The sequence below is a fragment of the Zonotrichia albicollis genome, chromosome 30, assembly GCF_047830755.1.
Source record: "Zonotrichia albicollis isolate bZonAlb1 chromosome 30, bZonAlb1.hap1, whole genome shotgun sequence".
Taxonomy (NCBI): Eukaryota; Metazoa; Chordata; class Aves; order Passeriformes; family Passerellidae; genus Zonotrichia; species Zonotrichia albicollis.
The window spans coordinates 4,383,120-4,410,178 of NC_133848.1; the positions used below are offsets into that span (position 1 = coordinate 4,383,120).

General features: G+C 55.9%; 3 protein-coding genes across 3 annotated transcripts; 1 reads left to right on the forward strand and 2 right to left on the reverse strand.

Annotated features, from left to right (window-relative positions):
* The first annotated feature begins 971 nt into the window (after positions 1-971).
* On the forward strand, positions 972-3,641 carry LOC141725636 (transgelin-2-like). Its single transcript, XM_074529614.1, has 4 exons — positions 972-1,001; positions 2,968-3,034; positions 3,112-3,214; positions 3,297-3,641. Exons 1-4 carry the CDS (start codon positions 972-974, stop codon positions 3,436-3,438), a joined length of 342 nt encoding a protein of 113 aa, XP_074385715.1. The 3' UTR covers positions 3,439-3,641.
* A 7,970-nt stretch (positions 3,642-11,611) lies between these two features.
* On the reverse strand, positions 11,612-17,262 carry LOC141725637 (Fc receptor-like protein 6). Its single transcript, XM_074529615.1, has 8 exons — positions 17,216-17,262; positions 14,533-14,672; positions 13,696-14,319; positions 13,069-13,371; positions 12,903-12,986; positions 12,506-12,527; positions 12,337-12,416; positions 11,612-12,250 (listed from the first exon to the last, which is right to left on the reverse strand). Exons 1-8 carry the CDS (start codon positions 17,260-17,262, stop codon positions 12,141-12,143), a joined length of 1,410 nt encoding a protein of 469 aa, XP_074385716.1. The 3' UTR covers positions 11,612-12,140.
* Positions 17,263-18,453: 1,191 nt separating this feature from the next.
* Positions 18,454-27,057, reverse strand: LOC141725638 (uncharacterized). Its single transcript, XM_074529616.1, has 6 exons — positions 26,910-27,057; positions 21,481-21,924; positions 20,694-20,963; positions 19,739-19,759; positions 19,377-19,475; positions 18,454-18,997 (listed from the first exon to the last, which is right to left on the reverse strand). Exons 1-6 carry the CDS (start codon positions 27,055-27,057, stop codon positions 18,792-18,794), a joined length of 1,188 nt encoding a protein of 395 aa, XP_074385717.1. The 3' UTR covers positions 18,454-18,791.
* Between the last annotated feature and the right edge of the window lie 2 nt (positions 27,058-27,059).

Sequence of the window (27,059 nt, forward strand, 5' to 3'; positions counted from 1 at the left end):
AGGACAGCATGGACACAGCCCATGCTGGCCCAGGTCACCGCCACCAGCTCATGATCCCATCCCCATGGTCATGTCCTCACTGTTCTTGTCCCCTTCTATCCCTGCATCCCAGTTCCCTTGTCCCTATCCCCAGAGCTACCTGAGCCCAAAGGTGCAGTCCCCACATTCCTGTCCCCCTGTTCCTGTCCCCAAAGCCACCCTACATCCTCAGTCCCAACAAGGTCCACTGTGGGTATCATGGACTGGCACTGCTGGCATTGGGGACCTCAGGGTACCCCACACCCCCCCTGTCCCACCTCCTCTCCCCATTCCCAGGGTGTCAGGGCACTCACCCCACAGGAGCAGCGCCACCTTCCCGACCATCCCGATGTCCCCAGCCATGTGCACTGGCTGTCACTCACTGCCCAGGGGGTGGCTGTCCCATGGGTGGTGGCTTTTCAGATAAAGAGGAAGGAAGTGAGGTCACGTTTCGTCCTCTATGTTGGTGCTGGCCATTGGTGGGGGCAGGGTGGCCGCAAGCACCTGGTCATGGGGATGTGGCCGTGGGGACAGTGTGGGGACAAGGCTGGGGGGGACAAGGTGCAATATGGGGTTCCCAGGAGTGGGGGCTCAGAGGGTTTGGGGTACCCAGGCAATGGGTGCCCAGGGGAATGGGGGGTCCCTGGGAATGGGGGTGGCCAGGGCTGGGGGGACTCAGGGATGGCAGTGCCAGGGGAACGTGGGCTCCAGGGATTTGGGGTCAGGGGATGGGGATGCTGGGGGAATGTGGGTTCCCGTGGGAATTGGGGGTCCTGGGACAATCAAGGTTCTGGGGAAAGGAGGATTTTTAGGGCATGGAATGGACAGGAGAGGGTTCCTTGGGAATGGGGTGCTGGGCCATGGAGATCCTGGGGAATGTTAGTGCTGGGATGGGGGTCCCAGGCACGGTGGGACACAAGGAAATGGCGTCCCATGGTTGGGGTTCCAGGGGAATGGAGGTGCCTGGGAACGGCAGTGGCTGGGTGGGCCAGTGGGTCTGAGCTCCTTCCCTGGGTGTCTCAGATTTTGGGGTGACCCAGGGCCCAGCAAAGCGCCCTTGGGTGCTCATTTCCTGGGCAGGCATCACTTGAGTGTCCTGGGTAGCTTTGCTTCTGTGCCCTCTCCCACCCTTGAATTTTTCATCTCTTTATTTCTCTTTTTCCCTTATTTTCCTCACTTTTGTACCACGTCCCCTCACCCCCTGTTCCTGACTCTGCAATCCCGGGGAGCACCTGAGCAGGGAACGGGTTGGGGGGCGACAGGGGAGGGGAAAAACGGGGTGTGAGGGGTGCAAGGATGGGTCGGGAGGCTGTGGGGGATGGAGGTGTTGGGCTGTGCTCTCTCAACAGTTTCACTTTCTTTTTCTTGGACAAGAAGGAAGCGGCCATTTGTGCTGAGTCAGATGGGAACGGGAGGGGGTTCTGTTTTGGGGGGAACATCCCCGATGTCCTTTCCTGGGAGGATCCCGTCCCAGGGGGTGACACATCCTGGCATGGGGGGACCTTTACCAAGGGCTGGCGGTTCCAGAAATGTCCCTGCACATTCCTGGCCGGGTGCCTGTCCCAGGGGTGGCACATCCTGGGGACCCCTGTCAATGCAAGGCTGGGGCCCAGCCATGGCCCAGCCCCACTGCACAGGGATGGCCATTGCCCAGCCCTGCTCTGCCCAGCCCCAGGGGGCAGCCAGCACCTGAGGGTCCCCCCTGTCCCCTTGGCTTTGATTCTGGCAGCTTTAGAGCTGCTGCAGAGGTGAGAATTCTGTGGGGGAAAAAGGCTTTGGCTGTGGTTTGCCCAGCCCTGCAAGAAGCACAAAACAACAAAGGCAGCCCAAGCAGTTCCTCTGCGAGCCTTTGATGGTTTCCAGAGCAGGGCTGGCTGGAAATGCCCACTGCAATGGCAGTTGTGGGGATACCAGTCCAGAAATGCAGCAATTGATCATTTGTTCCTCTTGGTAAGGCACTGTGAGAACCACAAAACTACTGCACAACCCACAACATTCTGTTCAACATCCTGACCTGGACCCTCCTTCTTGAACAAAACCTGCAGCCTTCTGGAACCTCAGGGAAAGAATGTTTGGGTTTGGGATGTGTCTGCCAGATAAGAGGGAAAAGTGTGGGAATACCGAGCAGGGGCTCTGCTCCCGGCCATGGTGGGGCTGTGGGGAGTGACCCTGTGTGGATTCCAGGTGTCCCCAAAGCTGTTCCACCCCAGCCCTCCTCACCTGAGGGAAAGGCTGAGGGTTTGCAGGAATTGTGGTTTAAAGCCAACAGAGGGGCTGCTGTGGACCTGAGACATGCCTGGGGTCAGGCGCTGCATTTTCTCTGTTATGAACAAAAATTCAGTTAATATTTTTTTTGTGAGAAAGTGTTACAGGGACGCAGCCAGGTCTCTGTCTCTGCCAGGGTTCTTGGTGCTTTGTTATTGTAATCACGGGTCCTTGTAGCTTATCTCCTCTTTTGTATTAGTAAAAGGCCTGGCTGGGTGGGTGGATGGCCCTTCCCCGAGGCAGTGCTCTCTTCCAGCATAGGGAAGACACCTGAGAGGGTGGGGGGGGTTATGCAAAGTGACTCCAAAGACCAGCATGCTTTGGGACCTCGACTCCAAAATGCAACGAGAAAACCCTAAAAACAACGAGCCACCTAAGAATTGAGAGACTAAAGTGATGTCCAGACGTGAGGAGCCAAGTGCTGAGCCTGCAGAGATGCGGAGCCCCTCTCGCCCTGAGCAGAGAGTCGTCCCGACGCCAGGACAAAGCTGGACAGAATCAGGGAAACCATGATCTGACGGGGACATCACGCCCTAAAGGCTCCCACGAGGACCGGATCGCCCAGCTCTGCCCCCAGTGGACAGAGCTGCGCATATCCTCCTCCTCTGAGTCGCCCTGGGAGACACGACGGGGACTGCAGCCCTGCCGAGCCGCCCAATCCTGAGCTGATCACTTTCCATAAAGGCATTAAAAAGGAGAAGAAGTCTTCTCGACCTGTTTATCTCATTCCAGACCGTGGATCTCTGGGAGGGTGAGTGACCCGGAGGCCGTGGGGTGGGGATGGGGATGGAGATGGAGCCAGAGCTGAGCCTGCTGTGGATCCTCCAGGGAAGAACATGGCGTGCGTGCAGAGGACCCTGATGAACCTGGGCAGCCTGGCCGTGGCCAAGGGTGACGGGCTCTTCGTGGGAGACCCCAACTGGTTCCCCAAGTAGGTGCAGGGGGGTGCTGGAGGGGCAGGGGGCCGGGCTGGGGGGGTCCTTTGCGGGTGCTGACAGCCGCTGTGCCCACAGGAAGTCGCAGGAGAACCGGCGCGTCTTCTCCGAGGACAAGCTGAAGGAGGGGCAGAGCGTCATCGGGCTGCAGATGGGCACCAACCGGGGCGCCTCGCAGGCTGGCATGACGGGCTACGGGATGCCCCGCCAGATCCTCTGAGCCCCTCCGGACCCCCCAGGCCTCTGTGTGCCAGGGGGCCCCCCCAAAACTGCCTTAACCCCCGCCTTGGACCAGCCGGGTGCCCCCCGGCCCCAGTTTTGTCAGGACCAAAGTAATTTTTTATTATTATTATTTGGCTGGGTGGGTGCTGTGCCCACCCCACCGCCCCGCAGTGCCTTGGGGGCTGCTGCAGGGCTCCCCCAGCGTGTTGGGGAGCAACCCCTGTGCCCCAATAAACAGATCCACTTCTTTCCAGGCCTGGATTGTCGTGATTTGGGGCTGGGGGAGGGCAGGGGGGCCCTGCTGGGTTACAAAGGGGGGGATCCCGGTTTGGGGGTGCAGAGACCCCATGGCCGCGTGGAGGGGCGGGGCCACGACAAAGGGGGCGGGGTCAGCAAGGACTGGGCGGGGCAAGAGCAAAGGGGGCGGGGCTGAGCTGTCGCTGTATCACAGCGCCCCCTTCTGGCCGAGAGCGCTCCCTGCAGCGCCCCCTGCTGGCCGCTGTTTTAACTGCACCGAATATGAAAAACCAGATTTTTTTCCCTCTGGTTTTGTGTTGTTTGTTCTGTTTCTTTTCTACTACTGAGCTGTTATGCCCTTTTCTACATTTTTTCCCGTATTTTTGACGTTCTAATAATTTGGAGCACGGGCTCTTCTTTTCTGTTCCTGCCCTCTTGGCAGATATTTGACTTTCAAAGCAAGACACAGAGGATGGAAAGAATTCCACCCCCATTTCTTGGGGGCAGTTGAGAGGTGGCCCCCAGGAGTCCAAAAGTAGCCAAAACCATTTTGTTTGGGAGCAATCCTCGGATGTTTGTTATTGATAACCAAGGACTGGGCCAATGAGTGAAACTCACCAGCTGTGGCTTGATTAAAATGACCTAAAACCTTCAGAACACAAAATAAATAGGAAAGATGGAAAATTCCTGGGTCTTGCCTCCAGTGCCAGGTTAAGGAATGGACAAAGTCAGCACAGGAGGAGATAAAACCTGCCAGGGTGAAGGTTTGGCCAAAGGATGAGGCAGAATTTGGGTGTTGACCTCAAACCAGTAAAATGACAATTAAATGGGTTCTCCTAACTAATTTAATCCCCTAAAATATGGGGAAAAGAGGCATTTCCCTTAATTTAAATCACTCAAGTGATAGGGAAAGGGGGATTTTCTCAATTTAAACCCTTAATAATGGAAGGCAACAGGGTTTCCCCCTCACTTTAAACCTTGAGATGATGAAAATAGGGAGTTACCCGAAATTCGTGATCACCAAAGGATGTGATGATGATGATAGAACCGGATAAAATCGAAGTAAAGCATCCAAAATAAGCACTGTAATTCAGAATATCGAACAGCAGGTGGCAATGCTACTCCACCAAAAGGACAAAAAAATCCAGGAAATTCTGAGTGACTGAAAAACAGAGTTCACTCCTTAGAATTTTAGAAGTTAAATGACAGGAGAACAAAAGAACAGTGCTGGGGTGCTTTTATGGAACTGCAAAAGAGCACCCAAAAAGCTTAAAATAATTTTCCCTTTATACAGTAAAACTGCTGGGATTACATGCCAGCAGTGGATGGCCTTACACAGGTTTTTTTTAGTTACAGAGAAGTCTTTTCACATTTCATTTTCTATATAATATATATTATAGTGTCATTTATAATATATATTATACATTATATAATATTTTATATATATTATGCAATATATACAATATAATGTAATATAATATAATATAATATAATGTAATGTAATAAAATGTAATATAATATAATATAAAATATATAATATATAATATATAATATATAATATATAATATATAATATATAATATATAATATATATTATATTATATATAATATATTATATATAATATATTATATATTATATATTATATATTATATATTATATATTATATATTATATATTATATATTATATATTATATATGACTTATTATATATTATACCATATTATTCTAAATTATAACATACTATTATATATTATAATATATAACCACTTTTACTCCTTATTAGACATTTACAAATTTTAAAGAGTGAGCCTTGTCCCTCATGCAGTTTGACCAAAAATCTGAATTTTGGGTACAATAAGAGGGAAAAACGTCGTGTGCTCTCCCAGCATTGGGAGGGGGAATGAGGAGCCCTGTGGGGCGCTGTGAAGAGGAAGAAGCGACCCCAGAGGGGAATCGATGCCCCCCAGTGCCCCCAGTGCCCCCCAGTGTCCCCCAGCGCCCCCCAGTTCCCTCCAGTGCCCCCCAGTGTCACAGCACGCTCTCGTAGTCACGGGGGTCCCGCTGTCCTTTCTGGGGTCCCGACAGCTCCGCGTTGGTCACTTGTGGGTCCCGAGGTGGGGCGGGGGGGGGGGCACCTCTGGGGGCCCTGAGAGTGGCACCGCTTGTGGGGACCTGGGTGGGGGTGACATTTGTGGGTGTCCCTGTCCCCCCCTGTACTCACCCGCTGCCCACTCGGTGCCCAAGATGTGGGTGGTGAGCGCAGCCCCCTGCTCCGGGGGGTCCTGTGGGGATTAGAGGGGGTCTGGGGGTGTCTGGGGAGGGGGAAAGGGGGGTCCCGGTCCGAGCCCCCCACTCACCTGTCCTGGAGCTTCCTGGCGGCTGCAATGGGAAGGGGAGGGGGTGACCATGGGGACCCCTGAACCTTCCTGGGAGCTCGGCAGCTCCAACCACCCACGGGACCCCCAAATCCCCACTGCAGCCCCGATTCCCAATGGACCCCCGACTCCCCCACACACTCTGAGCAACCCTGAACCCTCAGAACTTCTGCATCACCACAGTGCCCCCAGCCCCCCTGGTGCCCCCAACCCTCTGAGCCCCCAGAACCCCAATTCTGGCTGGGATGGGCACCCCCAAACTCCCCCAGGACCCCATAAAGATCCCACAAGGACAATCCCACACAGGGCGCTCTGCTTTTCAACCCCCGTGTTCTCAGAGGCGAGTCCAAATCCCGGTGGCCAAACCAGGTGCCAACATTCAAATGTGAGCGCCCATTGGGTTTGACCACAGCTTCCCAGAAAATTTACACATCCCTCCAGGAGCTCCCAAACCCTCCAGGACCTCCACCCCAATGTTCCTCAAAGCCCACCCAGGGAAGGCCTTGGAGCCCAACCAAGACCCTCCAAATTCACCACAAATCCCTCAGGACCCCCAGCCGAGGTCACTGCAGGCTCAGTGTCCCCCAGCTCAGGGGCTCTGGGTGCTGCCGATCTCTGTCCCCACTCTTGGGGCTCCCCCTCACTCCAGGACCCCCATCCCCCCCCCATTGTCACCCACCCCGGTGGTGCCACCAGTGACAGCCCCCGATGACAGCCAGGAGCAGGAGCAGGAACAGGAGGGCCCTGCCGACATTCACAGCCACTGCTGGGGACAGAGGGGGACACACGGGGGTCACTCTGAACCCCGGGGGTCCTGAACCCCCCAGCAACCCTGTGTGACCCCACCTGTGACCCAGGGTGAGCCAGTTGTCACCTTCACTGCCAGCTCAGGGCTGAATGCCTGGAACACGAGGTGCTCGTCCTGTCCCAGCTGGTTGGTGGCCTTGCACTGGTAGGTGCCCGAATGTCCCACAGCGATGTCCCTGAGCTCCAGGAGGGGACCCTGGCCCACCTCGCGCCCGTTGTGCAGCCAGGTGAAGGTGACAGGGGCTGAGCCCACCTGCACTGAGCAGCGCAGGGTCACGTTGTCACCTGTGTGCACCTGGTGTGCCAGGGGACCGGGGGTGATGGTGGCATTGGCCACGGGCACTGCGGGGACACAGGACAGAGGGTGATGGTGGCATTGGCCACGGGGCCACAGACAGGGCACAGGGCACAGGAAGGAGCTGGCAGCCGGTGTGGGGGGATAGGGTCAATGGGGATGCGTGTGGTGGGCGATGTCAGGGATGGGGTCACACCAAGGAGGGGTGAGGGGACACAGGGCAGAGGTGGGAGGACACAAGGAATGTGTCAAGGGGACATGCAGGTCCCCAGGCAGGGCACCCGGGGGTTCTGTGAGGGCTCCCCGTGCCCATCCCCGCACTCACTGTGCACGGTCACCGTGACGCTGATCCGGGCGCTGCTCTTCCGCACGGTCCCACCCTGGGACTGCGCCTCACACCTGTAATTCCCCGAGTGGGAGACCCCCACGGCGGGCAGCAGCAGCTGCGGGGACTCTTGCGGGACCCCCAGCACCCGCCCGTCCCGATAGAACAGGTACAGGAGGGGGGCTGGGGGCCGCAGGGGGCTGGGGGTGCTGCGGCAGCTGAGAGTCAGGGGGGACCCCTCGGTGATCTCGGGGGGACCCTCCAGCACCAGCACTGGCACAGTGAAGAGCTCTGGAAGGAGAGGGGAGGGGATTTGTGAGCCTGAATCCCTGGGGAGGGGCTGTGGGGGTGTCGGGGTGGGGCTGTGGGGGGCTCACCGTGCACTGTCACTGTCACCGGGGCTGACCGCCACCACTTCTCTGACGTCCAGTATTTCACCCGGCCCTCGCAGCTGTAGCGGCCGCTGTGTTTCAGCTGCAGAGGGGGCAGGGACAGCTTGGTCCCATTGTAGAGCCCCTCCAGTTCCTTCCCCTCGTGGTAGAAGGACACCGAGGTGACCGTGCGGTTCCGCCAGCCCCGGCAGCGCAGTGTCACCGTGTCCCCTTCCAGCAGCGCCCGCACCGGCACCTGCAGCACCAGCCAGTCTGGGGACAGAGGGGACCTGTCACACCTGATGGCACCAGGACCCCCCATTGGAGGGTCCAGAGCACAAGGGGTCCCCAGTTCCTGCACTGGGATGTCCCCAGAGCAGGGGACAGGCTCCGGTCACACAGGAGGTGACCAATGGAGCGGAGCCCACCCAGAGCCCTTGGGGTCCCTGCAGGTGCCAGGCTGGGGACACCCAAACCTCCCTCACCGTTTGAGACAGTCACAGGGGGGCTGAGCCCGGTGCCGGGTCTGTCACACGTGTAGGTGCCACTCTCAGTGACAGTGAAGTGATCACGTATCTCCTGCCCCCAGCGCTTCCCGTCCTTGTACCAGATTGTGGTACTGGCGGTCCCTGAGCCCTGGCAGGTCAGTGTCACCGGGTCCCACAGCACCGCTGGCCTCCAGGGGGGCTCCACCAGGAGCTGGGTGGTCTGGGCACCTGCGGGTGACAGGGGACACCAGCCTTCCAGGGCCACCGTGGGCACCTGCGGGTGACAGGGGACACCAGCCTGCCAGGGCCAGTGCGGGGCTGGGGACAGCGGGATAGGACCATGGCATCCCCCGAGGACTCACCAGTGAGGAGGAGGGTCTGGGCTGGAAGGGAGAAGGGACAGGGCTGGATGGGGGTGGCACTGCAGAGACAGTGGCACCCTGCTTACAGGGTGTGCAGACTGTCCCTAACTGTTCCCATGGGGTCAGCACTTCTTGTGGGAAAGTGTGCCTGGGTGGTCCCCAAAAGATTCGGCAAGGCCAGGGGGACACGTTTGTGTCACAGCCACCCGTTCACCACATCCCTGTGGCAGAGACACCTTGGGAACGGGGACACCGAGGCCACCCTGGGCTGAGGGTGGGGACACTGTGGATACCACGGGCACGAAGACAGCATGGACACAGCCCATGCTGGCCCAGGTCACCCCCACCAGCTCATGATCCCATCCCCATGGTCACGTCCTCACTGTTCTTGTCCCCTACTATCCCTGCATCCCAGTTCCCTTGTCCCTATCCCCAGAGCTACCTGAGCCCAAAGGTGCCAGTCCCCACATTCCTGGCCCCACCTTCATCCCCACATTCCCATCCCCAAATTCCTGTTCCCCTGTTCCTGTCCCCAAAGCCACCCTACATCCCCAGTCCAACAAGGTCCACTGTGGTTATCATGGACTGGCACTGCTGGCATTGGGGACCTCAGGGGACCCCACAGCCCCCCTTGTGCCCCCTCCCCATCCCCAGGGTGTCAGGCCCGTTCCCAGGGCACTCACCCCACAGGAGCAGCGCCACCTTCCCAACCATCCCGGTGTCCCCAGCCATGTGCACTGGCTGTCACTCACTGCCCAGGGGGTGGCTGTCCCCTCGCTGGTGGCTTTTCGGATAATGAGGAAGGAAAGGTCACATTTCATCATCCGTGTTGGTGGGGGCCTTTGGTGGGGGCAGAGTGGCCGCAAGCATGGGGTCATGGTTATGTGGCCGTGGGGACAGGCTGTGGGTAGGGTGGGGACAGTGTGGGGACAAAGCTGGGGGGGACAAGGTGCAATATGGGGTTCCCTGGAGTGGGGGGCTCAGAGGGTTTGGGGTACCCGGGCAATGGGTGCCCAGGGGAATGTGGGGTCCCTGGGAATGGGGTCCCTTTGAATAGGGGTGCCCAGGGCCTGGGGGACTCAGGGATGGCAGTGCCAGTGGAACGTGGGCTCCAGGGATTTGGGGTCAGTGGATGGGGATGCTGGGGGAATGTGGGTTCCCGTGGGAATTGGGGGTCCTGGGACAATCAAGCCTTCTGGAACCTCATGGAAAGAATGTTTGGGTTTGGGATGTGTGTCTGCCAGATAAGAGGGAAAAGTGTGGGAATACCGAGCAGGGGCTCTTCTCCCGGCCATGGTGGGGCTGTGGGGAGTGATTCTGTTTGGATTCCAGGTGTCCCCAAAGCTGCTCCATCCCGGCCCTCCTCACCTGAGGGAAAGGCTGAGGGTTTGCAAGAATTGTGGTTTAAAGCCAACAGAGGGGCTGCTGTGGACCTGAGACCTGCCTGGGGTCAGGCACTGCCTTCCGTCTGTTATGAACAAAAATTCGGTTAATATTTTTTTTGTGAGAAAGAGTTACAGGGACGCAGCCAGGTCTCTGTCTCTGCCAGGGTTCTTGGTGCTTTGGTATTGTAATCACGGGTCGTTGTAGCTTATCTCCTCTTTTGTATTAGTAAAAGGCCTGGCTGGGTGGGTGGATGGCCCTTCCCCGAGGCTGTGCTCTCTTCCAGCATAGGGAAGACACCTGAGAGGGTGGGGGGGGTTATGCAAAGTGACTCCAAAGACCAGCATGCTTTGAGACCTCGACTCCAAAATGCAACGAGAAAACCCTAAAAACAACGAGCCACCTAAGAATTGAGAGACTAAAGTGATGTCCAGATGTGAGGAGCCAAGTGCTGAGCCTGCAGAGATGCGGAGCCCCTCTCGCCCTGAGCAGAGAGTCGTCCCGACGCCAGGACAAAGCTGGACAGAATCAGGGAAACCAAGATCTGACAGGGACATCACGCCCTAAAGGCTCCCACGAGGACTGGATCCCCCGGCTCTGCCCCCAGTGGACAGAGCTGCGCATATCCTCCTCCTCTGAGTCGCCCTGGGAGACACGACGGGGACTGCAGCCCTGCCGAGCCGCCCAATCCTGAGCTGATCACTTTTAATAAAGGCATTAAAAAGGAGAAGAAGTCTCCTGGCAATGTTTATTTCACGTCCATTTGGGATCATGGACAGTGGATGTGGGTGTTGTGCAGGGCGTGTGCCTGGCCCCGGGACACTGCTACACGGCCAGTGGGCACTGGGATCCAACCTGCTGCCTTGGCGGCTTCTGCCCGCTGCCGGTGGTGGTGCCGGGACCGATTGGTGCCCGTGAGTTTGCAAAAGGATCGATTTCCCCTCCTGCCTCCCGTCCGAGGCCGCCATGGCCGCTGAGGGGATGGAGCTGGACCGGGGCGCCCCCTGCTGGCTGGGAGTGCTCCCTGCAGCGCCCCCTGCTGGCCGCGGTTATAACTGCCACAAAAACCAACAGCGCTGAGCGGGAAAGAAAGTTCTGGGTTTGTGTTATTTGCTCTGTTCTGGTTTATAAATTTCCCAGTAAAGAGCTGGTATTCCTTTTCCTACAGTTCTGCCTAGAAACCCCATCATCTTTGAGATTATAAAGAGTTTTTTATATGGGTCTTCTTTCTATTCCAGGAACATTCCCACTTTCCTTGGCAGACATTCCTCGTTTAAAGGAGTTGCCACTTTCTGGGTTCCAGCGTGGATGGGACAGACACCCCAAATGAAGACACGGTCAGGGACTTGGCCACCTCATGCTCTGCCTTTTAAGCCGCTTGGGCCGCCAAGGGCCCTCTCCCCAGATGGCACTTCTGGTCACCCAGCCACTCAGGAGCTGGCTTGGTGAAAGCGTCACGTTGTCCCCAGTGTGCCGTGGCTGACAGACTGATGGACAGACAGGGCCGTGTCTGGCCAAAAGCAAGGCCTGACCCACCCCTGCCACACACAGCTGTTCCAAAATGTCTCCAGATATCATACTTTTCCTGTCTCTGACACCCCACCCTGTGCCACGGCATGATCCCAACTGCCCTGGCAATGGGAGAGGCTCCGGAACCCCCCCAGGGACTTTGTGTCATCCTGGTGTGGGGAACACGGCAGAGGAGGGGTTTGGGACAGGGGACAAGAGAATCCAGAGCCTCCATCAGAGCAAGGATGATCCAGGGCCCTACCAGGTTCCTCTGGTGGCGGAAATGTGCTGGGGGGATTGTTTGGGATTTGTTGCTTATTGGGAGCTTTCCCTGGAAATTGTTCCTTGTGTGACCATTTGGACTCTGAACCTTGTTGCTGTTGGTTTTATTCTCTCTCATTGCTGTTTCAGGAAATTGTTCTTCTCTCAGCCCTTTGGGATCTTTGTGCCTCCACCAGGAGGTTGAGGAGCAATTTTTTAGTGGCAGCACACACACGAGTGGGTGCCCATGGGTGGGGACCCTCAATTCCCCCCAGTGTCCCCCCAGTCTCACAGCACATTCCCGTAGATGTCACCGGGTTCCTGCGGTCGCCCCTGGTGTCCCCTCAGCTCCGCGTAGGTCACCTGGGGATCCTGGAGGGTGGTGGCACCGGGGGACGCTGCGAGAGACACGGGCTGTGGGATCTGGGTGGGGTGACACTGGTGGGTGACGTGTCCCTCTGTGTGTGTCCCCCCCTGTACTCACCCTCTGCCCTTTTGGTGACCACGACGTGGGTGTACAGCACCTCCCCCTCCTCTGGGGGGGCCGGGGGATCCGGGGGGGTCCTGAGGGAATAAAGGGGATGTGGGGGAGGGAATGGGAGATCTTGGGGGTTGGGGTAAAGAGGAGAATGAGGTTTGAGCCCCCCACTCACCTTTCCTGGTGCTTCCTGGCAGCTGCAGAGAAAAGAAGGGAGGGGTGACTGTGGGGTCCCAAGGGCCCTGAATCCTCTCATGATTCCCGAACCCCCATGGGACCCTCAATTCCCCTCAGGATCCCCAAGAATTTCTGGACCCCCCCAGAACTCAATGCCCCTGACCAACTCAGCCTCAAGAACCCAAAGCCCAACAGGGACAGAGACCCCACCAAACAGCCCCAGGGCCCCTGAAAGGATCCCCAACATCCCTGCAGGACCCTCCAGCACCTCCCCAAACCCTCCAGTACCAAAAGACAGGGTGACAATTCTGGGGTTATGGGTGCTGCCCTATAGCTCCCCAACTTTGTGGGTCTCTACAGCTCCCTGGGACCCCCGTCCCCCCATTGTCACCCACCCACACGGTGCCACCGGTGCCAGGCCACAATGGCACCCACGAGCAGGAGCAGGAACAAAAGGGCCCCACTGACCCCTGTGGCCACTGCAAGAAACAGAGGGGGACACATCAGGGTCACCCATCAGCCCAGGGGTGCTGCACCCCCAGTGACCCTGAGTGACCCCACCTGTGACCCAGGGTGAGCCAGGTGTCACCTCCAGTGCCAGCTCAGGGCTGAGTGCCTGGAACACGCGGTGCCCGTCCTGTCCCAGCTGGTTGGTGGCCTTGCACTGGTAGGTGCCCGATTGTCCCACAGCGATGTCCCTGAGCTCCAGGAGGGGACCCTGGGCCACCTCGTGCCCGTTGTGCAGCCAGGTGAAGGTGACAGGGGCTGAGCCCACCTGCACTGAGCAGCGCAGGGTCACGTTGTCACCTGTGTGCACCTGGTGTGCCAGGAGGCCGGGGGTGATGGTGGCATTGGCCACGGGCACTGCGGGGACACAGGACAGAGGGTGATGGTGGCATTGGCCACGGGCACTGTGGGGACACAGGACAGAGGGTGATGGTGGCATTGGCCACAGGGACACAGACAGGGCTGAGGGCACAGGGAGGAGATGGCAGCCGGTGTGGCGGGATAGGGACAATGGGGATGGGTGTGATGGGCGATGTCAGGGATGGGGTCACACCAAGGAGGGGTGAGGGGACACAGGGCAGAGGTGGGAGGACACAAGGAATGTGTCAAGGGGACATGCAGGTCCCCAATTGGGGATTGGGGAGGGATGCGGGGGCTCCCCGTGCCCATCCCCGCACTCACTGCGCACCGTGACGCTGATCCGGGCGCTGCTCTTCCACACGGTCCCACCCTGGGACTGCGCCTCACAGCTGTAATTCCCCGAGTGGGAGACCCCCACGGCGGGCAGCAGCAGCTGCGGGGACCCCTGCGGGCCCCCCAGCAACCGCCCGTCCTGATAGAACAGGTACAGGAGGGGGGCTGGGGGCCGCAGGGGGCTGGGGGTGCTGCGGCAGCTGAGAGTCAGGGGGGACCCCTCGGTGATCTCGGGGGGACCCTCCAGCACTGGCACCGAGAAGAGCTCTGGAAAGAGAGGGGAGGGGATTTGTGAGCCTGAATCCCTGGGGAGGGGCTGTGGGGGTGTCGGGGTGGGGGCTGTGGGGGGCTCACCGTGCACTCTCACTGTCACCGGCGCTGACTCCTCCCGCCCCCAGTATTCCACCCGGCCCTCGCAGCGGTAGCGGCCGCTGTGGTTCAGCTGCAGAGGGGACAGGGACAGCTCTGCGCCATCGGGGAGCCCCCTCAGTTTTGTCCCCTCGTGGTAGAAGGACACCGAGGTGACCTTGTTGTTCCGCCAGCCCCGGCAGCGCAGTGTCACCGTGTCCCCCTCCAGCAGCTCCCACACCGGCGCCTGCAGCACCAGCCCGTCTGGAGACAGAGGGGACCTGTCACACCCGATGGCACCAGGACCCCCCATTGGAGGGTCCAGAGCACCAGGGGTCCCCCGTTCCTGCACTGGGGTGTCCCCAGGGCAGGGGATACGCTCTGGTCACACAGGAGGTGACCCAGGGAGCGGAGCCCACCCAGAGCCCTTGGGGTCCCTGCAGGTGCCAGGCTGGGGACACCCAAACCTCCCCTCACCGTTTGAGACAATCACAGGGGGGCTGCGCCTACTGCCAGGTCTGTTACACGTGTAGGTGCCACTCACGGTGACAGTGAAGTCGTCACGTCCGTTCTGCCCCCAGCGCTTCCCATCCCTGTACCAGGTGGTGGCACTGGCCCTACCCGAGCCCTGGCAGGTCAGAGTCACCGGGTCCCACAGCACCGCCGGCCTCCAGGGGGGCTCCACCAGGAGCTGGGTGGTCTGGGCACCTGTGGGTGACAGGGGACACCAGGCTGCCAGGGCCAGCGTGGGGCTGGGGAGAGCGAGGTGGGGCCATGGCATCCCCCGAGGACTCACCAGCGAGGCCGAGAGTCTGGGCTGGAAGGGAGAAGGGATAGGGCTCAATGGCGATGGCACCATGGGGACAGCAGCATGGGGACACGGGGTGTGGGGCTGCTCGGTGTCCCTAACTGTCCCCATGGGGTCAGCAGTTCTTGTGGGAAAGTGTGCCTGGGTGGTCCCCAAAAGATTTGGCGAGGCCAGGGGGACATGTTTGTGCCACAGCCACCCGTGCACCACATCTCTGTGGCACAGACACCTTGGGAAAGGGGACACCGAGGCCACCCTGGGCTGAGGGTGGGGACACTGTGGACACCACGGGCACGAGGACAGCATGGACACAGCCCATGCTGGCCCAGGTCACCCCCAGCAGCTCATGATCCCATCCCCATGGCCACATCCTCACTGTTCTTGTCCCCTTCTGTCCCTGCATCCCAGTTCCCTTGTCCCTATCCCCAGAGCTACCTGAGCCCAAAGGTGCAGTCCCCAAATTCCCATCCCCAAATTCCTGTCCCCAAAGCCACCCTACATCCTCAGTCCCAACAATGTCCACTGTGGGTATCATGGACTGGCACTGCTGGCATTGGGGACCTCAGGGGACCCCACACCCCCCCTGTGCCCCCTCCACTCCCCATCCCCAGGGTGTCAGGGCACTCACCCCACAGGAGCAGCGCCACCTTCCCGGCCATCCCGGTGTCCCCAGCCATGTGCACTGGCTGTCACTCACTGCCCAGGGGGTGGCTGTCCCATGGGTGGTGGCTTTTCGGATAAAGAGGAAGGAAGTGAGGTCACGTTTCGTCCTCCGTGTTGGTGGTGGCCCTTGGTGGGGGCAGGGTGGCCGCAAGCACAGGGCCATGGGGATGTGGCCGTGGGGACAGTGTGGGGACAAGGTGCAATATGGGGTTCCCAGGACTGGGGGCTCAGAGGGTTTGGGGTACCCAGGCAATGGGTGCCCAGGGGAATTGGGGGTCCCTTGGAATGGGGTTCTTGGCCATGGAGATCCCGGGGAATGGCAGTGCTGGGATGGGGGTCCCAGGCACGGTGGGACACAAGGAATGGGGGTCCCATGGTTGGGTTCCAGGGGAATGGAGGTGCCTAGGAATGGCAGTGGCTGGGTGTGCCAGTGGGTCTGAGCTCCTTCCCTGGGTGTCTCAGATTTTGGGGTGACCCAGGGCCCAGCAAAGCCCCCTTGGGGTGCTCATTTCCTGGGCAGACATCACTTGAGTGTCCTGGGTAGCTTTGCTTCTGTGCCCTCTCCCACCCTTGAATTTTTCATCTCTTTATTTCTCTTATTTCCTTATTTTCCTCACTTTTGTACCATGACCCCTCACCCCCTGTTCCTGGCTCAGCAATCCCGGGGAGCACCTGAGCAGGGAATGGGTTGGGGGGCGACAGGGGAGGGGAAAAACGGGGTGTGAGGGGTGCAAGGATGGGTTGGGAGGCTGTGGGGGATGGAGGTGTTGGGCTGTGCTCTCTCAACAGTTTCACTTTCTTTTTCTGGGACAAGAAGGAAGCGGCCATTTGTGCTGCGAGTCAGATGGGAAAGCGGGGGATTCTGTTATGGGGGGGCACATCCACGATGTCCTTTCCTGGGAGGTTCCTGTCCCAGGGGGTGACACATCCTGGCATGGGGGGTCCTGTCCCAGGTGTGGCAGTTCTTATAATGTCCCTGCACATTCCTGGTCGGGTGCCTGTCCCTTGGGTGTCACATCCTGGGGATCCCTGTCAATGCAATATTTTGGCGCCCAACTGCAGGGCAAAGCAACTCTGCCGCCCCAAAAGGACTCTCAGTACCTTGGACAGGTTTCGGCAGCTGTGCACGTGCTGCAGCGCCTTGGTTGCAACGCTCTCAGCAGACACTTTGCGATTAATCCCAGAAAACCTTTTCTGGACTGCTTGGCGCCTCTGGAAAGGCCAGCTCCTTTCTGGTGAGCGGATTTTGCAGAGCAAGAACAGGGTAGCCTCTCCTGCCCATAGAGGGGTCCTGTTCCGGTGAGGAGACCTGCCTGCCTGGACCTGGCCGGCAACAGCGTCCATTTCAGGTCAGTATCTCTGCTCTCGGTGGAGCAGAAGCTCAAAAACAGACTCTGCCGTGAGTTCTGTTCCTTTTTTGTCTTTGCATTTCAGCTGTGCAGCCCCATAGACGGGAATCCATTGCTTTCTAGGCTTTAGCTTTCTGCCGCGTGTGTTGCTGCCTTTTAGAATTCGCGCCGGTGCCAGAGCGGGGATGCTCTCCCTGCCTTTCCCCCCCGGCTCAGCAGCGCAGTGTGCTCGGCTCTCTCTGCAGGGGGGAGCTCTCTCGGTGCAGGGGATTCTGCTTTCTCTCCGTGCGGGGGAGAGGGGCCCTCTACACATGGCCGGTGGCGGGGGAATCTCTCTTGCCATGGGCTGGGGGGTGCTTCATCTCGCTGCGCGGGGTAGCCCCACATTAGGCGCCAAAATATTGGAATAAAAATCCCATTATTACCAGGTAGATTGTGCCTGGGCCAGTCTGTCCCTTGCTGCTGGGCCAAAGGCGGCAGCTGTGGTGTATCACCCCAGATACACCTTTGGCTGGCTGGATGCTACAGCTGGGCAGTGAACAAGTCCAGGCTTGTAGAAACTCAGTTTACCTCAGGTGGGAAGGCTTCAGGCTATGGTGAGGAGGAAAGGAGACGGCTTCTGCCGGAGGGTTATATCCAGAGTTTTATTCCATGGTCACAGAGGTCTGAATCCCGGGTAATAGCTCCAACAGAATCGCAACTGCATGGCCTGATTGACCTTTAAGCTCCAGGACAGGGGGAGGAGAAGGGACAGGTGAGCACAGTGAGGACAGTGGCAGGGTCTCAAGGGACGAGAGACACATAGACAGGCCAATGACCCCAGGACTGCATCCTTTGAATGTGACCAACCATATGATGGCCTTACTGGAATGTTAAGCCTGATTGACAGGACTCACTCAGCAAGGGCGCAAGGGGGAAGGGAGAGAGGTAGTGCCGCACCTGGGGAAGGGACACAGAGCCTGGGTGCAGGGCCCTGCTGGGATTTGGGGTTCATTGCAAAGGGCCCTGCTGGGAGCTGCCAGCCACAGCTGGAGCAGGCGCCAAGGAGGGAGAGAGAGGTAAAGAGAAAGAGGACAAGAGCGTGGTAAAGAGAGAGCAAGGAAGAGTAAAAGAGTAAAAAAGAGGACGAAAGAATAAAAGAAAGTGCAGTTCCCATTACAATACCATAAATCTTCTGTGTTGAATATTCTAACTTTTAATAACCAATCTAATACAAGTGTAGCAGATAGGGCCTGGCGTTCGGAAGATCTCGTGATGTTACGGGAAGACAGGGCCCCTGCCCCCTTAGATAAGAAAATTAACATAGGAATGTAGCCCCCTAAACCAGATTCCGGTAACTTTCCACTTGCCCAGGTAACTTTCCATCCCTACTAACCATAGATGGTAAAGACAGACCCCCACCTGATGTAGAAGCCCCCTAGACTATAAAACCCCACGGGAAGAGAGAATAAAGGCCTTTGATCCTCCACCATATTGGTGTCCGCGTGTTTCTTAGGCCCGAGCGACCCCGGAGAAGGGGATCGCCGTGCTGTTTCCTGAAACCAGGCCGCCTGCCTTGTATCAGAAGGCAACATACAAGATACAAATCCTACAGCATTTACATACAGTCTATAACAATACATTTTAAACCCTAAAAAGTCCTCTTTGGACCTTTTCTGCCAAGCTACTGGGGTCTGCTCTTGGACCTGTCTGCGAGCAGAGGGTGTTGTTCCATCAAAAGGGGATTCAGTTGGCCACACCATTGTTTTTCAGGTGTTCAGTAAGTGAGGTATCTCAAAGCTTGCTTTCATTTCTATTTTGCTTATCATTTCATAGTCTCAAAATCTTTTGCCAGGCAATCATAATTATAAGGCTTTCCTGTTTTCATCTTCCCAATATTTCCACAAGAAACATTTTAATTTCCATGTCTTTTAATTTTAATTTCCATGAAAGGAGCAAAGTCCATCGTGAGACAGCCATGGTTGTGCGGTGCTGCCCCGGCCACGCGGATTTTGGCTGGACTGTCTTGGTCTTGTGGGCACTGTGGATTTTGGGGCTGCTCCTGGCCATGAGGCTGCTGGTGGCATTGGGACCGTCCTGGTGGCTGCTGGTGGCATTGGGACACTCCTGGTGGAAGGGGAACCTGAGGCAGAAATCTCAGTGCGGGGCAGGCCAGTGACCAGTCCCCAGACCAGAGGAAAGAGAGCTTTTCTTGGCCTCTGTTGGTTTTTTAAAAAAATCTGCTTTTCTACAGAGGCCGTTCAGCTCCTTTCAGTGGTTTCAATCACAAACCCAGCCAGCAGATTGGCTCTGCCCCACAGGGACCCAACCCCACAGCCCCTGGGCTCTCCCCCACCTAAAAACCCAACAATCCATTAAACCATGAGGGGAGATGAAATGGAGTCAAGAGAACCCCAAATTCCACCCAAATCATCCCCAAACCACCCCCACTCTGGCTCTGTCCCCTTCCCAGGTCCCACCTCCTGCTCCCCAGGTTTCCAGAGATGGTTTTTCACACTCACATTTATATTTACAGTAGGACACGAGGAAAATCGATAAAAGCGACGCGATTTCAACTCCGGCTACGACGCCGATCCTGATCCAGCTGCCAGAGTGGGCACCTGGAAAGAGAAAATCCAGCTGAAGCAACCCAAAATGAACCTGGCTCTTCCTGGCATTGGGGCAGAGGGGATTTGTCCTCAAATCCCACCCCGATCCCTCATTCCAGGGGATCTCACTCCAAGCCAGGGCAGAGGCGGCGCTGGATGAGGACGAGCGGCTTGGTGGAGGCAGCAGCAGGAGAATCCCAGAATCCCCAAATCACTTGGGGACACTTGGGGACACTCAGGAGCACGGCTGGACATGGACAGGGGTGGCAGCTTACCTGTGCTGGGAGTGGTGATTGCTGGTGAGGAGAGAGAAAGGGACACGGGTCAGAGCTGCCCTCTGCATCTGAGCCACCGCTCCAGGGAGAGCCAGAGCCTGGAGAGTGGGATCAGCCCAACCCCAAATCCCAGCTTTTCCTGCTCTCAGGGAATTGGGATCAGCCCAGCCCAACCCCAAATCCCAGCTTTTCCTGCTCTCAGGGGAGCAGGATCAGCCCATCCCAACCCCAACCATCCCATCCCATCCCATCCCATCCCATCCCATCCCATCCCATCCCATCCCATCCCATCCCATCCCCAAGCTTCCTGTGTTTCTCAGGGGATCGAGATCAGCCCATCCCAACCCCAACATTCCTGTCTTTCTCAGGGGAGTGGGATCACCCATCCCACCTTTCCCTTCACCTTTCCATGGCTCTTACAGGAGGCAGGATCAGCCCATCCCAACCCCAAATCCCAGTTTTTCCTGCTCTCAGAGGATCGGGATCAGCCCATCCCAACCCCAACATTCCCATCCCATCCCATCCCATCCCATCCCATCCCATCCCATCCCATCCCATCCCATCCCATCCCATCCCATCCCCAATATTCCCATGTTTCTCAGGGAAGCGGGATCAGCCCATCCCAATCTCAGCATTCCCATCCCAACCCCAACCCTCTCCTGTTTCTCAGGCAATCTGGATCAGCCCATCCCAACCTCAAATCCCAGCTTTTCCTGGCTCTCAGGGATCAGGATAATCCCATCCCAACACCAACGTTTCCATCCCATCCCATCCAACCCCAACATTCCTGTGTTCTTCAGGGGATCGGGATCAGACCATCCCAACCTCAAATCCCAGCTTTTCCTGCTCTCAGGGATCAGGATCAGCCCATCCCAACCCCAAATCCCAGCTTTTCCTGCTCTCAGGGATCAGGATCAGCCCACCCCACCTTTCCCCACCTGTCCCCAGCTCTCACCTGCGCAGAGCTGCCCCAGGTTGGTGACGGTGACGTTCCTGCTGCTGACGGCGTTCCGTGCCGTGCACGTCACCGGCTCCAGCCCATCCTGGGATGTTTCATTCACCTGCAGCCACACGGAGCTCCCGTTCCACGTCTGATCTCCCACATTCCAGGTGTAGGAGACGTTCCCAAAGCCGGTGCCGGGCACGGAGCAGCGCAGGGAGGAGCTGCAGCTTCCACCCGAGCAGTTCTGGGCCTCGCAGGTCACCGTGGGCTCTGCCAGCTCCCCTGGGGACATCGCGGTGTCACAAACCTCTCTTTTAGTGTGAAACACCCCAAAACAGCACTGAAATCACCCCAAAACAGCACTGAAAGCACCCCCAAAATGGCATTAAAAGCGCCCCCAACAACGCTGAAAGCACTCCCAAACAGCACTAAAAGCACTCCAAAACAGCACTAAAAGCACCCCCAAAACAGCACTGAAAGCACCCCAAAACAGCACAGAGAGCACCCCCAAAACAGCACAGAAAGCACCCCCAAAAAACAGCACTGAAAGCACCCCAAAACAGCACTGAAAGCACCCCCAAAAAACAGCACTGAAAGCACCCCCAAACAGCACTGAGAGCACCCCAAAAACAGAACTAAAAGCACCCCCAAAACAGTGCCCAAAACAGCACTAAAAGCACCCCCAAAATGGCATTAAAAGCACCCCAAAACAGCACTGAAAGAACCCCAAACAGCACTGAAAGCACCCCCAAAAAAAACAGCACTGAAAGCACCCCAAAATGGCATTAAAAGCACCTACAGAACACCTGCAGGGTGAAGGTGGATTTTTTATCCCCGATGGTCACAGAGTAGGTCCCGGCATCCTCCATTGTCAGCCGGCGGATGCTGAGCGCGTGCCCGTTCTCGCAGGCGGCAAAACGGGTTTTGAATTTGTCTTCGAAAAATATGAGCCGAGGAGGGCTCCTGAACACCACGGTCACGATGGGATCGCTCCCAAAGCTCCAGAGGGCCACGCTGCTGTCGGGGTTGTGGCTGCGGAAGGTCACAGACTCGCCCACGGCCCCGATCACCTCCGTGGTGTCGCTGGCGCTCGCTGGGGAGAGAAAATGGGGAGAGAACTTGGGATGAGGGTGGGATGAAGGTGGGATGAAGGTGGGGAGAGAACTTGGGGTGAGGGTGGGATGAAGGTGGGATGAAGGTGGGATGAAGGTGGGATGAAGGTTGGATGAAGGTGGGGAGAGAACTTGGGGTGAGGGTGGGATGAGGATGGGATGAAGGTGGGGTGAAGGTGGGATGAAGGTGGGATGAAGGTGGGATGAAGGTGGGGTGAAGGTGGGGTGAAGGTGGGATGAAGGTGGGATGAAGGTGGGATGAGGGTGGGATGAAGGTGGGATGAAGGTGGGATGAAGGTGGGGTGAAGGTGGGATGAAGGTGGGATGAAGGTGGGATGAGGGTGGGATGAGGGTGGGATGAAGGTGGGATGAGGGTGGGGTGAAGGTGGGATGAAGGTGGGATGAAGGTGGGATGAGGGTGGGATGAGGGTGGGATGAAGGTGGGGTGAAGAAGCGCTGAGTTTGGGCTGCAGGTGGGATGGAGTTGGGTGGAAGGCAGGCTGAAGATGGGAATCAAGGTGGGACTGAGGTGGGATGAAGTGATGGGATCCAGGTGGGCTCTCACCATTCCAGGTAGATTCCCACCACTCCAGGGATGGGCACCAGAGATGGACACCAGAGATGGACACCAGAGATGGACACAGAGATGGACACCAGGGATGGGCACCAGAGATGGACACCAGAGATGGACACAGAGATGGAACTCGGGGATGGACAACAGAGATGGACAACAGAGATGGACACAGAGATGGACACCAGGGATGGGACACAGGGATGGGACACAGAGATGGGCACCAGGGATGGACAGAAAGATGGGCACCAGAGAGAGACACCAAAGATGGACACCAGAGATGGACACCAGAGAAGGGTACCAGAGATGGGACACCAGAGAAGGGCACCAGAAATGGACACCAGAGATGGAACTCGGGGATGGAAAACAGAGATGGACAACAGAGATGGACACAGAAATGGACACAGAGATGGCTACCAGGGATGGACAGAAAGATAGGCACCAGAGAGGGACACCAAAGATGGACACCAGAGATGGACACCAGAGAAGGGTACCAGAGATGGACACCAGGGATGGGCACCAGAGATGGACACCAGGGATGGGCACCAGAGATGGACACAGAGATGGGCACAGGGATGGGACACAGGGATGGGACACAGAGATGGACACAGAGATGGGCACCAGAAAAGGACACCAGGGATGGACACCAGACATGGGCATTAGAATGGACACCAGAGAAGGGTACCAGAGATGGACACCAGAGATGGAGACCAGAGATGGGAACCAGCCCTCCACCAGCAGGTTTCCATGCCAGCCCAGGATCCCAACACTGGGCACAAATCCACCCCATGGAGCTGCTCTGGTGCTCCAACACAGCCCTCAACCCCCAAAACCACAAAACCACCCCAAAATCTCCTTCTCAAGAGACATGGAACACCCGGCACTCACTGGTTTGGTGGAGGAGGATGAGGATGGCGAGATGAGGGATCCAAAACACGTCCATGGATGCCCAGAAACAGAGGATTTGGGGCGCCAGCACCCAAAAACGAGCACCACAAAGAGGAAGCAGAAAAGTGCCCGGGTGGTTTTTCAGTGCCTGGGTGCAGGGCAGGGCTTTGGATGTGGTTTGTGACAAAAATGACCCGTGGAGGAAAGGCGATTCTCGCTTCAGTGAAAATTGGAGGCGTTGAAAAGAAACCAAACCCAACTCCAATGCCCAGCAAGATGAGGGTGGCCCCTGGGACCGAGAGTGTCACCGTGGCCGTGTGTGACAAATGGCTCAGGGGCTGGAGAGCATCATCCCAGAGAACGTCATGGTGCCCATGGAATGGTGCCCATGGAATTGGTGCCCATGGAATTGGGGTCTCCAGGGCATCCCTGAGGAGCGAGGCTGAGCCCAAATCCTGGAATGGTTTGGGTGGGAAGGGACCTAAAATCCCAAAAAAATCCCAAAAAATGGGGCGGGGTCCTTCCCCTATCCCAGGTGGTTCCAGCCTGGCCTTGGACACTTCCAGGGATGGAGAAAGCATGGAATCACCTGGGCCAGGGAAGGATTGATCCCTAAAATCCCATCTAAAATCCCTAAAATTCCATTCCATGGAATTCTGGAATGGTTTGGGATGGAAAGGGACCTGAAATCCCCAAAAAATCCCCAAAAAATGGGGCAGGGTCCTTCCCCTATCCCAGATGGGTCCAGCCTGGCCTTGGAAACTTCCAAGGATGGGAAATCCATTTAATAACCTGGGCCAGGGAAGGGTTGATCCCTAAAATCCCATCTAAAATCCCATCTAAAATCCCTAAAATTCCATTCCATGGAATCCTGGAATGATTTGGGATGGAAAGGGACCGGAAATCCCAAAAAAATCCCCAAAAATGGGGCAGGGTCCTTCCCCTATCCCAGATGGGTCCAGCCTGGCTTTGGAAACTTCCAAGGATGGGAAATCCATGGAAAAACCTGGGCCAGGGAAGGGTTGATCCCTAAAATCCCATCTAAAATCCTTAAAATTCCATTCCATGGAATCCTGGAATGGTTTGGGATGGAAAGGGACCGGAAATCCCAAAAAATCCCAAAAAATCCCAAAAAATCCCAAAAAATGGGGCGGGGTCCTTCCCCTATCCCAGGTGGGTCCAGCCTGGCTTTGGAAACTTCCAGGGATGGGAAATCCATGGAAAAACCTGGGCCAGGGAAGGATTGATCCCTAAAATCCCATCTAAACCAACCCATGGTTTTGGGGTGCCTGTGCAAGAGCTGGATATTTGTGAATATTTCCACATTTGCTAATATTTGTAAATATTTGATTTTTTGGGGGCTTTTTGTCCCAGCTGCCACACTTGTGGCTCAGGATATCGATATTTTGTGCAGGATATTTCAAAATTCCACAATTTTGGCATCAAGGAGCTCTGTCCTTACTTTGGGGACAGCTGGGATGGGGAGGGGACACGGCTTCAGGTCACCCCGAGCCCTTTGTCACCTGATATTGGGGTGATTTCCATCACTTTACCCCCCTGATTTTTGGGCTGATTTCCATCACTTTACCCCTGATTTTGGGGCTGATTTCCATCACTTTAACCCCTGATTTTGGGGGTGATTTCCATCATTTTGCCCCCTGAATTTGGGGTTTATTTCCATCTCTTTACCCCCTGATTTTGGGGTGATTTCCATCACTTTGCCCCCTGAATTTTGGGCTGATTTCCATCACTTTGCCTCCTGATTTTGGGGCTGATTTCCATCATTTTCCCCCCTGATTTTGGGGTGATTTCCATCATTTTCCCCCCTGATTTTGGGTCTGATTTCCATCACTTTGCCCCCTGATTTTGGGGCTGATTTCCATTATTTTACCCCCTGAATTTGGAGCTGATTTCCATCACTTTACCCCCTGATTTTGGGGTGATTTCCATCACTTTACCCCCTGATTTTGGGGTGATTTCCACCATTTTACCCCCTGATTTTGGGGCTGACTTCCATCATTTCACCCCCTGATTTTGGGGCTGATTTCCATCACTTTACCCCCTGATTTTGGGGCGATTTCCATCACTTTACCCCCTGATTTTGGGGCGCATTTTTGTCACCGCTGTACTCAAATTCCGGGTCTGAATTTTGTCACTTCACCACCAGATTTGGAGGCTGAATTTGTCACCTCTGTCACTTGATTTTGGTGTCGGCTGCAGGACAGGAAACAAAGGGCAGGAAATGGCTCTGAGTTTTTTTATTTGCTTTATTTGAGCTAAAAAACCCCACTGGGGGATGGATGTGGCACCAGGAAAAAAAAAAACAAAACCCTAAAATCTCTTTTTAAGGGGACAGAAATATCTTGAATATTCATAGAAAATCTGAAATATCCATAAAATCTCCTGTCTAAAGGGGGATCCCATTAATCCATAGAAATATCTGAAATTTTAGCGGTTTTTGAACAATAACTAAGATTGATAGATAAAGGAAAAGATAATGGAAGTTATTCACTCAACAGAGTGCAAGAATATGGGCAGGGATTTTTATGGAGTTTTAATGGGATTTTGAGGGATTTTTATGGAGTTTGAATGAGATTTTGGGGGATTTTTTATGGAGTTTTGATGGGATGTTGGGGGATTTTAATGGGGTTTTAATGAGATTTTTGGGGGTGATTTTGGAGGATTTTTGTCGAGTTTTAATGGGATTTTGGGGGGATTTTTATGGAGTTTGAATGGGATTTTTGGGGGGATTTTACGGAGTTTTAATGGGATTTTTGGGGATGATTTTGGGGGGAGTTTTATGGCGTTTGAATGGGATTTTTGGGAGTGATTTTGGAGGATTTTTATGGAGTTATAATGGGTTTTTTGGGGGATGATTTTGGGGGGATTTTTATGGAGTTTGAATGGGATTTTTGGGGGTGATTTTGGGGGATTTTTATGGAGTTTGAATGAGATTTTGGGGGGATTTTTTATGGAGTTTTGATGGGATGCTGGGGGATTTTAATGGGGTTTTAATGGGATTTTTGAGGATGATTTTGGGGGATTTTAATGGAGCTTTAATGGGATTTTTGGGGGTGATTTTTGGGGGATTTTTATGGAGTTTGAATGAGATTTTGGGGGGATTTTTTATGGAGTTTTGATGGGATGTTGGGGGATTTTAATAGGGTTTTAATGAGATTTTTGGGGTGATTTTGGGGGATTTTTATGGAGTTTTAATGGGATTTGTGGGGGGTGATTTTGGGGGATTTTTGTCGAGTTTTAATGGGATTTTGGGAGGAGTTTTATGGAGTTTGAATGTGATTTTTGGGGGTGATTTTGGAGGATTTTTATGGAGTTATAATGGGTTTTTTGGGGGATGATTTTGGGGGGATTTTTATGGAGTTATAATGAGACTTTTGGGGATGATTTTGGGGGGATTTTTATGGAGTTTTAATGGGGTTTTAATGAGATTTTTGGGGTGATTTTGGGGGGATTTTTATAGGATTTTAATGGGATTTTGGGGGGGGATTTTTGGGATTTTTATGGGATTTTTTATGGGATTTTTGAGGATGATTTGGGGGGATTTTTATGGAGTTTTAATGGGATTTTTGAGGATGATTTCGGGGGGATTTTTATGGGATTTTAATGGGATTTCTGGGGGGATTTTTGGGGTCTCACCCCGTCCATCCCCCGCCTCTCCGGGGCTGTTGGGGCCGTTGTGGCAGCGCCGCTCGCGCCGGGGGCAGTTGGGGACATCTCGCGACAGCCGCTGCCCCCCCCCCCCCACCCCCCCCCCCCCCGCCGGGCCCGGCGACAATCGCGACATCC

Coding starts and splice junctions, on each gene's coding strand:
- LOC141725636 (XM_074529614.1), top strand. CDS start 972: ATGGAGGTGCCTGGGAACGGCAGTGGCTGG. Junction 1,002..2,967: donor CTGGGAACGGCAGTGGCTGG/GTGGGCCAGTGG, acceptor CTTTCCATAAAG/GCATTAAAAAGGAGAAGAAG. Junction 3,215..3,296: donor GACCCCAACTGGTTCCCCAA/GTAGGTGCAGGG, acceptor CTGTGCCCACAG/GAAGTCGCAGGAGAACCGGC.
- LOC141725637 (XM_074529615.1), bottom strand. CDS start 17,262: ATGTGGGGCTACCCCGCGCAGCGAGATGAAGCACCCCCCAGCCCATG. Junction 14,320..14,532: donor CCCTGTGATTGTCTCAAACG/GTGAGGGGAGGT, acceptor CTCTGTCTCCAG/ACGGGCTGGTGCTGCAGGCG. Junction 12,987..13,068: donor TGGCTCACCCTGGGTCACAG/GTGGGGTCACTC, acceptor TGTTTCTTGCAG/TGGCCACAGGGGTCAGTGGG.
- LOC141725638 (XM_074529616.1), bottom strand. CDS start 27,057: ATGTCGCGATTGTCGCCGGGCCCGGCGGGGGGGGGGGGGGTGGGGGGG. Junction 21,925..26,909: donor AGAGGCGGGGGATGGACGGG/GTGAGACCCCAA, acceptor CCTCACCCCAAG/TTCTCTCCCCACCTTCATCC. Junction 19,760..20,693: donor CCTGGGGCAGCTCTGCGCAG/GTGAGAGCTGGG, acceptor TCTCCTCACCAG/CAATCACCACTCCCAGCACA.